This window comes from Electrophorus electricus, chromosome 17, assembly GCF_041902795.1.
Source record: "Electrophorus electricus isolate QZ-2024a chromosome 17, ASM4190279v1, whole genome shotgun sequence".
NCBI lineage: Eukaryota > Metazoa > Chordata > Actinopteri > Gymnotiformes > Gymnotidae > Electrophorus > Electrophorus electricus.
In genome coordinates this window covers 16,471,144-16,483,910 of record NC_137513.1, presented here as the reverse complement: position 1 = coordinate 16,483,910, position 12,767 = coordinate 16,471,144, and the positions used below count along the sequence as shown (strand labels likewise).

At 41.2% G+C, this 12,767-nt stretch overlaps 1 protein-coding gene across 1 annotated transcript; it reads left to right on the top strand.

The window, feature by feature from the left end:
* The first annotated feature begins 685 nt into the window (after positions 1-685).
* Positions 686-7,594, top strand: LOC113588335 (influenza virus NS1A-binding protein homolog B-like). The gene is made up of 15 exons (XM_027027470.3): positions 686-903; positions 1,691-1,847; positions 1,932-2,052; positions 2,144-2,316; positions 2,438-2,513; positions 2,639-2,812; positions 3,070-3,195; positions 4,202-4,309; positions 4,540-4,663; positions 4,896-5,120; positions 5,493-5,614; positions 5,702-5,828; positions 6,131-6,262; positions 6,382-6,555; positions 6,675-7,594. Exons 3-15 carry the CDS (start codon positions 1,942-1,944, stop codon positions 6,926-6,928), a joined length of 1,926 nt encoding a protein of 641 aa, XP_026883271.2. The 5' UTR covers positions 686-903; positions 1,691-1,847; positions 1,932-1,941; the 3' UTR covers positions 6,929-7,594.
* Positions 7,595-12,767: the final 5,173 nt, after the last annotated feature.

The window sequence follows — 12,767 nt, the reverse complement described above, 5'->3', positions numbered from 1 at the left end:
GTGTAATGTAACCCATGTCATTTTAAAGTGTATTTTCATATATTAAGATATTTTTTAGGGATCAATTTAATAATGTTATCTATTCAAAAAACTGTAGCCTATTTGTAAAAAAAAAAAAAAAAAAAAAAAAAAAAAGAATTATAACCATTGGCCACTGCAGTGTTGTCATTTCCCTTTCCTTCTACTAAAATTGCTGGAAGTCTGTCAATCATTTCAGTTTTATAGCCACTTTGACATACTTTTGAGCCTACCAATACATGCTGTTAATCATGACTTGTTTGGAAATAAACTCAAATTGCATAGTATTAATATTTACAGACACTGTTCCGCACAGGTAACTTGAGAGTATGTGCTGTGCATGCGGCCTGACGCATTGGTACGGGATAATGTGCCTGGAGATTTCCATTCCATTCAATCAGGCCAGCATAACTAATAAAATGTGAAAATCCTTAAAATATTCCACATGTAGTCTAAGCAACAAAGCTGACAACATTGTAAAGCTTAAAGTGTAAGAACAGTTATCTTAGGAACGCTAGTTGTGTGTAAGTTTTTATAAATGGAAATGGAACAATACCGAGCTCTACTCAGTTGACAAGGACAACTGTTGTAACGGAGAGCCGGAATAAGACTCGGATAAAGTAGCGTTAAAAGGGGGCGGGGCACGCGGCATCGCTGAAGGCTCCTCCCGCGTTCGTCATTGGCGGTTTAAGCCTTGCTAAACGCGCGCGCGCTTGGCTTCTCCCTCGTTTGTGGAAAGTCCGGTCTGTGTTGGGGGGATCGGATAACGTGTCCACCGGATATTTAGCGTACTAGCTCACTGTCTAGGTTAGCGCTTTTGGGACTTACTTGAAGCTACATTATCACGATAGCTATGCTGACGTCTGTAACGGTCAGGGATAGTCGGTAAGATATTAAACTATTTTAAAATGCTAGCTTTAACTAAACATGCGTTGCAGTTTGTGATGGCTTTGCTAACTTAGCGGTTATATTTATTAGTAGCTTACTAGCTACCTAGGTTAGCTATTTTAAGGTTATTTAACAGAGCTAGCCAGCTAAATTAGATAGCCATCATTAGCTAGCTAGTCGAATCGCTAGTCGCTAGCTGGGTTAAATATATCGCTTTTCCACTGATTTATTAACTACCTTGCTGGCTATTTAGTTATGCTAGCTAACGCTAGCTATCGAAAACATTTTGTGCTTGGTTTCCCTTTAGCTCAAGTCTAAGATGGTCATTTGTTTAGCACGTCCTACAATTGGAAAATAAAAACAAGCTCTTGTGATAGCCAGCTAGGTTAACTAGTCATAAGTTGTGTTTAATAATAACATTGGGTTAGCTATCACATTGCATTTCGCCGGGTTTTTATAACTAGTCCTCCTCTTTTTCACACATGAGGATGAGGAGGCGTAACGTGTTGGCCGGGGCGTAACGTGTTGGCCGGGCTCTAGGTCAAACCAAAAAAATTACGGAATTTTTTTTTAGTTGAGCTTAATCGAATGTTATAGCTTTAGTGCTTATCAGTATTTGTCAGCGGTGTTTACGTATTAAAACTAATTGGATAACGGAATCTAATAATTAACGTCAACTCTAAAATATGAAACCTCCAACAGTTATATTATCTCCTTAAAGGTTTTTTTTTTTGTATTTTCACGTCATTATGCATCTTCAAATTTGAACAAATGTATTCTTTAGCCTATGGAGTTTCCTCAAAACGACGACTGTGAAGTGCTGCTGCCAAGGCCGCTTTTGAACGACAACCTTTGCTTTTCCCGTGTCCTCCGCAAGAGAATTATCAGTGTCTTCACAAGCAAGTAGCTAATCTATATAGAATTCAGCAAGTGCATTTTTGGTAAGTACCTGTGGATTCATTATGGATTATCTGTTTGTTGTGCAGGTCATTTTTTTGATGAAGCATGTTCCCCTTTCCATGCAGACCCATCACAATGATTCCCAACGGTTGTTTGATGTTTGAGGATGAGAGCTTTCTTGACTCCACTGTGGCAAAGATGAACGCCCTTCGTAAAAGTGGCCAATTCTGTGATGTTAGGCTGCAGGTAAAGGAAGCAACTGTGAAAATCAAAAGCAACATTAAGATAATTACCTTCAGTGTTTCCATAACTGCTTTTTTTTTTTGCCAATGGTCAGGTGTGTGGTCATGAGCTGATGGCACACAGAGCAGTGCTGGCCTGCTGCAGCCCTTACCTGTTTGAGGTGTTCAACAGTGAGGCGGAGCATCGGGGAGGTGTTTCCCTGGTGCAGTTTGATGACCTAAACCCAAAGGCTGTGGAGATCCTGCTCAGCTATGCCTATACTGCACAGTAAGCAATCATACTCTAAACCAATCATCCTAAACCTAAACATCTCCCTTTTACTGTGTTCATTTGGCATTCACAAGTCTCTCTCCCATCATGTAAAGGACTTTTTTTTTTTTCCCCACAGGCTCAAGGCTGACGGAGATCTCGTACAGGATGTATTCTCAGCAGCGAAAAAGCTGAAAATGGAAAGGGTCAAACAGGTGAGCTTGACACCACTGTTGGATATGAACAGGTCAGAGTTGAGAGAATGTTTCAGTTTTCTGTCAGGTACCACTTGATATCAATGTCTTCCTAATACTGCTTTGTTGATCTTTTCCATGCTCAGATCTGTGGTGACTACTTGTTGTCAAAGATGGATTGTCAAAGTGCCATCGCCTACCGAAGTTTTGCCAGCAGCATGGGAGATGGCCATCTGCTTAGTAATATTGATGCCTACATCCAGGAGCACCTGCTGGAAATTGCTGAAAAAGACAACTTCCTTAAACTCCCTCGTCTTAAGGTTAGTTTGGAATGGCTCACTTGGTAATATTGATGCTTATATCAAGGAGCACCTGCTGGAGATTGCTGAAAAAGACAACTTCCTTTAACATATCACTCATGTGGAGGAGTATTGTTCTCTACTTGAGCATACAGTAACTCTGAAATCTCCCTACAGTGTGCGTAGCTAATGCCTATGGTTTATCTGAATTAGGTATGCACACACCCAGTCACATACTGTTTTGCTAAATATTTTCACCCTTTTTTTGTACTTCCTAGTTGGAGGTGATGCTGGAAGAGAACCTGAATTTGCCGAGTAACGGCAAGCTCTATTCGAAGGTGATAAACTGGGTTCAGCACAGCCTATGGGAGACTGGAGAGCCCTTGGAGAAGCTGATGGATGAGGTGAATATTGCATCCTCGCCCTCTATTACACCGCATGCAACCCATACAACACCTATAAATATGTGGCTTGTTTTGGCCAGCCTCTAAAATGTTCAGGCACCAATTTGGGATTTTTGGAGTGTTTGCAATTGTTTATTTGGACAGTGTCACCAGTTTGTTGCAGCAATTTATCCTATGTAAAGACAGGATGTCAGCATTGAATCCTCTGAAAGCATGTGATGTGCCAGAATATGTGATGTGCGCAGAATTCTGATCATCCTTTGTTTGCTCTAGGTTCTGTCTTTCTGTTTAAGGATCAAACTTTTTTTTTTCCTCTAATTTTTTCCATGAGCTTGAGTCTTATGGATTTACCTTGCTTTGACCTCTTAAAATATAGAATTACTGAAGGGTTTTACAGATGGCCTGAAAGAACCATGTCCCTTTTTTAAACTACTGTCTCTTCCAGCTCTTTGCCCTCCTACATGAATGGATTCCTGCATGACTGGATGTTGCTGCTTGTCCCTTATTCTGCAGGGTTTTTTCTTGTTCGTGGTGATGCAGTTTTTTTAAAAACTGCTCTAATATCTGTTCCTCCCCATCCATCTCCTCATTTCTCCTCTAGGCTTAGTAAGCATAGCCCAGCAAAAGCACTGCAGTCTGAAGAAGGAGAGAACTACCATGTCCTTACCGGTAATGGGTCTTCCTGTTGAAAGCCACATTGTGTTCCAGTATGTCTTCAGTGTAGTTGGAAGCACTGAACCTTTTTGTGCCCCCTTCTGATACAGCCAAGTTTTTTGTTTTGTTTTGTTCTTTCATGTTCCCTTCTAGCATCATTTGCATCCATCAGTTTGATTTGACAGATACGCTTGGCACAAATGATGCTGCCAGTCCCATCATGCTGTCTGCACTCAGTTCTTGATGATGGTTGGCTCATTGGCTGGGCCAGACGCCTCGAGCGACCGGGCCCAAGTGCCAGCTTTGATCTCGTTAGAGAAACGGCCACATGCAGTCTCATTGCTGTTGGCAGGTGCAAATGCTCTACTACTCGGCAGATCACAGACTGCACAGCGGTGACGCAGCGGAGGAGCTGTTGGGGGCCTGTGTACCAGAGGATGACCACGCCCAGTTTGTTCAGGTACAGAAAGGGGCTTTGGGGAGCAGGTTGGACCCTAGAGTGGGCCAGCCTTTGTACATAGATCTATAATATGGTATTTCTGTTGTCATTGTACAGCGCTTTTGAAAATGATAAAAAAAAAAAAAAAAAATGGTGGGGGGGACCAGCTATATCTTTTCATCTAGCAGTCAACCTTTAATCTAGCAGTTAGGCTCCAGTTGGTTATAGCTGGCCTGTCCTAATGTTTGCAGATTAAGCCTCCTCGTGAGAGCATTCAGAGACAGGCAAGCACAAACTTTTCCTGCAGCCTCTCCAGCCCCATCGGCCAGCTCAGCAAGCACGAGTGGAAATGCATTGCTTCTGAGAAAACCTCCAGTGAGTCACCACACTTCCTGTATTTGCCTTCCTTTTCCAAACTGCTTATGACTATCCAAAGCATCCCAAATTTAAAATCAGATGTCAAACTGTGTTGCACAAACAGTGTTGAACAATTTGTTTTCTGGCTTTTAGCGTGACTAATTCACTTCAGGTAATTAACATGAAGTGGATTTAAATCAGAATCTGCCTGACGATATCCAACTCGCTTTGCCTGTCTGCTGTGCTCCAGACGGCACATACGTGTGCCTGGCCGTGCTGAAGGGCATGCTGTGTGTGATCTCACTGCACGAGCGCTGCAGCCCCCAGAGCTCGCCCACCACCACACCTTGCCTGCAGAAGAGCCGCAGCCTGGAGTCCCGGGGTGACGAGCCCTGTGAGACGCCTCTTGCACCCATGCACTATGCCCGCTCAGGACTGGGCACTGCCAAGCTGGACGGCAGGCTCATTGCTGCAGGTAGACCTGTTGCCTAGCATTACTGGACATTTTTATTAATTTCATTTTTTTTTCTTTAGGCTCCCAAAAACATCTTTTAGTGTTTCTTTCACTTTAGCACATATGCTTTGACTTCTTAGATGCATAAGCACTTTATGAAAACAATTGTGTAGCGCTGGAATATACCACTATTGGAATTAAACAATGCTTGAATTATTGGTTGTGATTAAGCAGATGGAGGTTGTGTGGGTCAGTAAACATGAGGCACTGATCCATGTTAGATTAATATGGATTTCAAAATGGAAAGTAAGGCAAATATCTGGCTGGTCAGTCAAGCTGAGTGTTCAAATCAGCACTCACAGACTAGAGTTCCTCCTGCTTGTCCATATCCAGGTGGTTACAACAGGGAGGAGTGCTTGAGGACTGTCGAGAGTTATGACCCAATGAAGGACTGCTGGACGTTCATCGCTCCCATGCAAACTCCTCGTGCACGATTCCAGATGGCAGTCCTGATGGTGAGGCAATATTACTAAAGCTGTGTGTGTGCGTGCGTGCGTATGTGCATGTTTGTAAGTGGCTAAATAGACTGTTCCTTTCTACAGGGCCAGCTGTATGTAATGGGGGGTTCCAATGGTCACTCAGATGAGCTGAGTTGTGGGGAAACGTATGACCCCAGGGCTAATGAGTGGACACGAGTTCCAGAGCTCCGAACAAACCGCTGTAATGCAGGTGGGTTTTCATGGAGTCTGAAAATCTTATTTCTTTGAGACATTTAGAAAGACAATTTATGAATCACTTTCTTAGAATTCAGTGTAAATTGTGTTTCAGTTGTTCTTGAAAGACACAAAACATACCAAACAAGCTCCAGACATCAGATTTGTTAATCTGGGAAGTTAAGTGAAATCGGGTTGTATGGTTCAGCATTAAACACATTGCTGTTGAACTGCAGGGATTTTGACCTGTTTCTGGTTTAAATCTCAAGTGTGGTGCTAAAATTGTATTAATCTGTACTGTATGTGTGTTGGTTGCAGGTGTCTGCTCTTTGCACAACAGACTGTTTGTGGTGGGAGGTTCAGACCCCTGTGGCCAAAAAGGCCTCAAGAACTGTGATTCCTTTGACCCATTGTCAAGGGCCTGGACTAAATGTGCTTCTCTCAACATCCGTATGTTTTTAAGCAAAATAATAATTATTGGTAGCTGAGCTGAGCCTTAAAGGAGATAGCTCAGAAATTCTAATGTTCTCTAAATGTGCAATCTTTTTCTGTGACACTGCATTACTCAGGGCGACACCAGGCAGCTGTATGTGAGCTGGATGGCTTTGTGTATGTGATTGGTGGCGCCGAACTGTGGAACTGCCTGAACTCGGTTGAGCGGTATAACCCTGAGAACAACACTTGGACCCTGGTGGCCCCTATGAACGTGGCCCGCAGGGGGGCAGGGGTGGCTGTGCATGAGGGTGAGGAATCAACCGCAACTGTTTTGGTTCTGTGGCATCAAGGAGAGGTTTTTTTTGTGTCTAAAACTCCAATTAGGAATAGTTGGATCCTGCTAACTAGCATGGTTGTTTATTTACAGGAAAGCTGTTTGTGGTGGGAGGATTTGATGGCTCACATGCTCTACGCTGCGTTGAGGTCTATGACCCGGCCCGTAACGATTGGAGGATGCTGGGAAGCATGACTACTGCACGTAGCAACGCGGGTGTAGCGGTGCTGAATCGGGTTGTGTGCGTTGTTGGGGGTTTTGATGGTAACAACTTCCTCAACACCATGGAGATTTACAACCCCGAAAGCAATGAATGGAGCCCCTCTGTAGAGACTCTGTCAGAGTAGTGAGCAGAACTGGTTTGATGGTACAGGTGTTTAAGTGCCATTGTGCTGGCCCTGGAGCTTGGTCCTCTACCTTTTAGTATGATAACATTTGGTTATTGGTGCTATTGAAGCTGATATTTTATTGTAAAGAAGATAAAAGGCATAGTAAGAATTAATAGTTCACAGTTCATTCAGTGTAGCTTAGTGCTCTCAGGCTGATGAAAAACTCAATACTAGGTAATTAGAAGATTCCAACAGGGGCTAGTAAAAAGGAGGGGTATACACTCAGGTGTCTTACTCAACTTCATTGTCATTTTCTGGAATTGCTGTATAACATGACTATCTTGTTATAATAAGGACACAACTGAGGACTGCAAATGCCAAATGGGAACTGGGGCCATGTGCTTTATTGCATCTTCCCTATGTACTATATATAAAATGTTTATGCTGAGGACTCCTTTTTTTCTTTTACTTATCAAAAGCCTACATCATGTCTTGTCTCTTAGTGCCTCTTCTTTTCTTATTTTCCTTTTATTGTTATTATTCCTTTTATTAAAAGAGTTTTTTTTGTGTTGTTTTTTTTGCACAGCATTTGTTACAAGTGGGGGAGAGAATATTTCATGGCTAATAAAGCTTGTTAATTGTTAGGACAAATTAAATTGGGTCTGCACACCCTGTTCTGGGTTAGATCAGTGTGAGTTGCTTCATCACACCTACATATCAATGAACAAGTGATTAGAGTCTATTTAAGGTGTTTTCACATATCTTTCTCAATAAACTGAACTCAATTTTGTTAAATTGAACCATGATAGGAACCATCTGCAACAAAGCTCATTTTTTTTATCTTCACAGTACAAGTGAACTTTAAGTAGAACTTTACCTTGGAAGTTAAAAGTAGACCTTTCTGGTCCAATTTAGCCCTGATGAGCTCTTAGACCACAGCTCCTTTAGAACTTGTACCTCATCTGTGTAACAAGGATAGTAATCAAGATTGTTTCAAAGCAGCTGTTATTTGGGTCTGCTGCTTTTTCATGAAGTGGATCAGAAAAGCGATACAACGGATATAAAATGGCCAAAAACAATAATAATGAAGTGGAGACAAGCATGTAGGATCCACATTTTGCTGCAGAACCACTTATACCAGTTTGTTTTTACATGTGAAGATGTATATGGGAAGCCTCTCCAGACCATCTGTGTTTATATATGTATGTATCTTATAGAAGAGCACAGGGCCCAACAATGCCTCATCTATCTGCTTTGATGGTCATTTTGATTTTACTTGCAGCTTCTTACTTGCACATCCCAGTGGAATCATTCATTCTTTAATTTTATGAATCTCTTAATCCACTGCAGGGTTACGTGGGAACAGATCTATCCCAGTAGCACAGGGCACAAGGCAGGAAGACATAGACATAGTACCAATCCATGATAGGGCACCAGAGGTGTCATTTACATTAATGTATTTGTGCTATTTGCTTAATCATGATTTTGTATATCAGGTAGATAGGAAGAGCACTAGTGTAGTGAAATGTAGGTGCTTTTCAACTGAGCACAGCCTAAGTGGATATACAATTCAAATTTCAAAAATTAAACCAAAATGTATTTATATGGCGTTTTTTACAACAGATGTCACAAAGCAGCTTTACAAATGTCCAAGTCCAAGCCCCCAGGGAGCAAGCCAAGGGTGATATGGGCAAAGGAAATCTCCCTAGAGCAGAACCTTGAGAGGAACCAAGACTCAAAGGTGGGCCCATCCTCGTCTGGCTGACAATGGTCACCACAATAACAATTTAAAGAGAAAACTAAATTAAAAAAAAAAAAAAAAAAAGCAATTAATGTTGAGTCTAACTTTCTAGACGTTGTAGTCTTGTCCTGATGTGTGTGTGTGTGTGTGTGTCTTCCTGCAAGAGAATGTCCATTAAGGGCAATGGAGAAGTTGGCTAGGGTGGTGGTGTGGTGGGCTACAGGAAGGGACATCGGGGTGGTAGGAGTAGCCATGGTAGCTGAGACAGGCTCAGTAACATCACAACATCAGGGGTAGGTGTATCTTGGCAGAAAGAGAGACTAGATTAGGCATATCCAAGTATGAGGGTGTGTAAATTGGGGAACTATAATGTGCAGTGATGAACTCCATCAGATGTAGCTATGGCAGCACAGCTGAAAGGAAATAGCCAGAAGGAAACACAGGCATGAGGGCACCCTGGAACATCAGCACTCCGCCACTCCCAGTCAACAAACTTGAGTGACAAAAGAGAGGTGAAGGGACAGCATCATAACACCCAGTTTGCCATAACTCTCAGTGCTCATGGACCCCCAGATCTACACTTTTACCTAAAATGGGAAGTAGTTAATAAAATGCCTGACTGTACAGATAGGTTTTTAGTCTAGCCTTAAATTTTGAGAATGTGTCTGAATCTCAAACATTTACAGGAAGGTTATTCCATAGTGTGGGAGCTAATTATAGGAAAAGGCTCTGTGCCCTATGGTAGATTTTCTTATTCTTGGTACTAATGAAGATCCTGCAACTTTGGATTCAAAATTCGATATTTATTTATACAGCGCTTTTTACAACAGATGTCACAAAGCAGCTTTACGAAAGTCCAAGACCCAGTGAGCAAGCCAAGGGCGACAGTGGCAAGGAAAAACTCCCTACACTGGTGGGTAAGAAACCTTGAAAGAAACCAAGGCTCAAAGGGGGGCACAACCTCCTTTGGCCAACAATGGACACCACAGTAACAACAGTATAAAGAGAAAAATAAATAAAAAATGAAATAAGCAATTAATGTTTAGTCCAACTTTCTAGAGGTCCTAGTCTTGTCCCGAGGTGTGCATGTGTCCGAGACCCAACCCACAAGAGGACGTCCATTATTGATCTAAGCAGACATGGTGGATCGTAATACACTAAGAGTTCTCTAAGGTACTGTGGGGCAAGACCATTCAGTGCTTTGTAGGTAATTTTAGAATCGATTTTATAATCAATATGAAATTTTATTGGGAGCCAATGTAAAGTAGCTAAGATAGGAGTGATGTGATCAAATTTTCTAGTTCTACTAAGAACTCTGGCTGCTGCATTTTGAACTAACTGTGGCTTGTTTAGACACTTAGTAGTATAACCTGATAGTAAGGTATTACACTAGTCCAATTTTGAAGTAATAAATACATGGAATAGCTTTTCTGCATCATGTGAGGAGAGCAGGTTCCTAATCTTCAAAATGTTGCTAAGGTGGAGAAAGCTGGTCATAGAAATATTATTTACGTGAGCTTCAAACGAGAGACTGGGATCCAAGAACTCCAAGCACTTTAACTGTTAGGGAAAATTGATTGTGACACCACTGAGGTTCAGTGAGTAATTAGAGAGTGAGGAACTAGCTGTTTCTGGGTCTAATAGAAGTGCGTCTGTTTTGTCACAATTAAGTGAGAGAAGGTTTCTCAACATCCAATGTCTGATGTCCTTTATGCATTCATCAATAATATTAAGCTGAAATATGTCCACTGGTTTTGTTGAGACATATATCTGAGTATAATCAGCGTAGCAGTGGAAACTAGGACAGAGTTTACATATAATATCACCAAGGGCTAGGCCCTAGAACAGATCCTTGTGGGTCACCATAGCTAACCTTGTCATATGCTGAGAAGTCTTCATTTACGTTAACAAACTGGTAGCAACCAGCTAGGTAGATTTAAACCAGGAAAGGGCACTTCCCCTAATCCCAACAACATTTCTGGGTCTATTAAAATGTTGTTATATATAGTGTCAAATGCTGCACTCAGATCAAGCAATATAATTGTCAATTCAAACAATACAATTGTCTCGAATGAATCCATTTCTACTGCTCTTTCTTCCAGCACACATCAGTTTCATATCTCACTTTGTCCTCTATAACTATTAGTCACATTTAAGATCAATGTGATTATATCTGTGTACATTTGAATATCCTTCAACATCACATACTTATGTCCTCTATATTATACATATTAATTAGGATGGTCTTCTCTTCTCTGTTGTTCTGATGTTCACTTTCCTCCCACACCGTTTGAAAAAGCTGCTTTAAAATAAAACTTTGACACTACGAAAGACAGATTGAAGAGCCTTTCAAATTTTAAACAGACCACAACATCTCAAGAGGCTATTAAGCCTGCAGCAATATGGCCTACTTTACCCCATGTGTTCAGTCTGTGCCAATGCAGGGCGCCATGGGAGTCTGGGGTTCAAACATCTTTGTTTTGGTTCACATCAAATGAACTATGCTGCCATCCTGCATTGGCACAAGGAGTAAGTGAAACACTATGCCAGTCAATGTGAGTGTGTGCGCATTTGTTTGTCCTAAATAAAGGTGGAGTTGAGGTGTAAAATAATCAGGTGATTTTTTTGGACATTTTTCTTATAGCTTATAGTCATAGTGTCCCTCTCTGTGTATCTTTCTGTTGTTTACACCTTCCCCAAAAACTGCCATTGAGAGTGAGAGTGGAAAATCCTAGCAGGTGACTGCCAGGAAAATGCACTCAACATACCTACAACATACCTTTATGGCCTGTCTAAACACAACAAACTGTTTAGACAGGCCTTAAAATTTTGACATTCCATATATTTAGTAGGTAGATGGTATTTTCTTTGTGTAAACCACACACACACACACACATCATCATCATCATCAAAATGCAGCTTATTAACACATTCATGCCTCTATATATACACATAAATCTATTAATTTCTTCTTAAATGTGTAAGAAGAAAACCAGAGCCCTCTGTGTAGATATGACATGAGAATCCAGAAACAGAGGAAACAACTCTGAAGTGGCTTATATTACAAGTTCAGCCCATGTAATATATTTCTATGTAAAAACTAAATGACTTGGATATCTGAACGCCACCACAGACATAGTGCCTTGTAGATGAAAAGAAAGGAAGAATGAGATGTGTAACATCTCAATAACCCAGTTGAGGGTAAAGGGCCTAGACAAAACAATTACACTTTATTTAATGCATCGTTTAATGTGTAATCATTATAAGAACTTCAGCAACTCATACAAATGGTAGCTGAATGAGCACCATTCACCAATTAGTGTACCTAATGGTGTCTAAATTAAACAAGACAGTTTCTCATGTAAAATTAGTCAAAAAATAGATTTTTGAGTTACAAACTGAAGCTAGTAAATAGTGGTCACCAGTTGTGGTGGACTCTGTAACACTGTTCCATGTGAGAGGTATCTTATTACCTCTGAAATTATACCCAGTTTTTCATATATTCCAGGACTACGTTCTATTTTCTATGCCTCATATGCATTGGTTGATATATTATAAACACACACACACAAACTCAACTATTTCCTACAACTATCAGTATATCTGAGTAACATGTGGTGGAACACTCTTCACTCTCTTTGCTTTCTCATGCCCATGTGTAAATCCCCCAGGTCATGGCATCCATTAGTGAGCAGTTCACGGGGGAAGCCTGGGTAATGAACAGCTCTGTACTGCCCTTTAACCCCCAGCATGGTGTGCAATGCTGTGGTCAATGACGGAAACATTTATATAAGCTTCCGCCCTCATCTCCTCTTTGCACTCAGCTTCTCCCCACGGTGAATGAGGTCCATTGCCTTAATGTCATGAGAAACTAGGTCACTGTAATAGAACGTTGTTGGTGCTTGGCCGTCAGCAGGCTATGTGCTGATCCATTAGGCATTCAGCCACCTTCTACGAATGTACAGCATTTTTTCAGGTAAAAATAGTGGTAGGAAACCTATCTTAAAAAAATGCAACAATAGTAAGATGCTCTACAAAATGTGTTCCTATTACACAAAAAATCATTTGTCATAAGATTCAAGGATTTTTCTAAAAATACATTAGCCTGCAGCAGAC

Excerpts from the sequence above, each read along its gene's own strand:
- LOC113588335 (XM_027027470.3), top strand. The coding sequence starts at position 1,942 with ATGATTCCCAACGGTTGTTTGATGTTTGAGGATGAGAGCTTTCTTGAC. Across the intron at positions 2,317-2,437 it reads AGCTATGCCTATACTGCACA|GCTCAAGGCTGACGGAGATC; the intron begins GTAAGCAATCAT and ends TTTTCCCCACAG. Across the intron at positions 4,310-4,539 it reads ACCACGCCCAGTTTGTTCAG|ATTAAGCCTCCTCGTGAGAG; the intron begins GTACAGAAAGGG and ends TAATGTTTGCAG.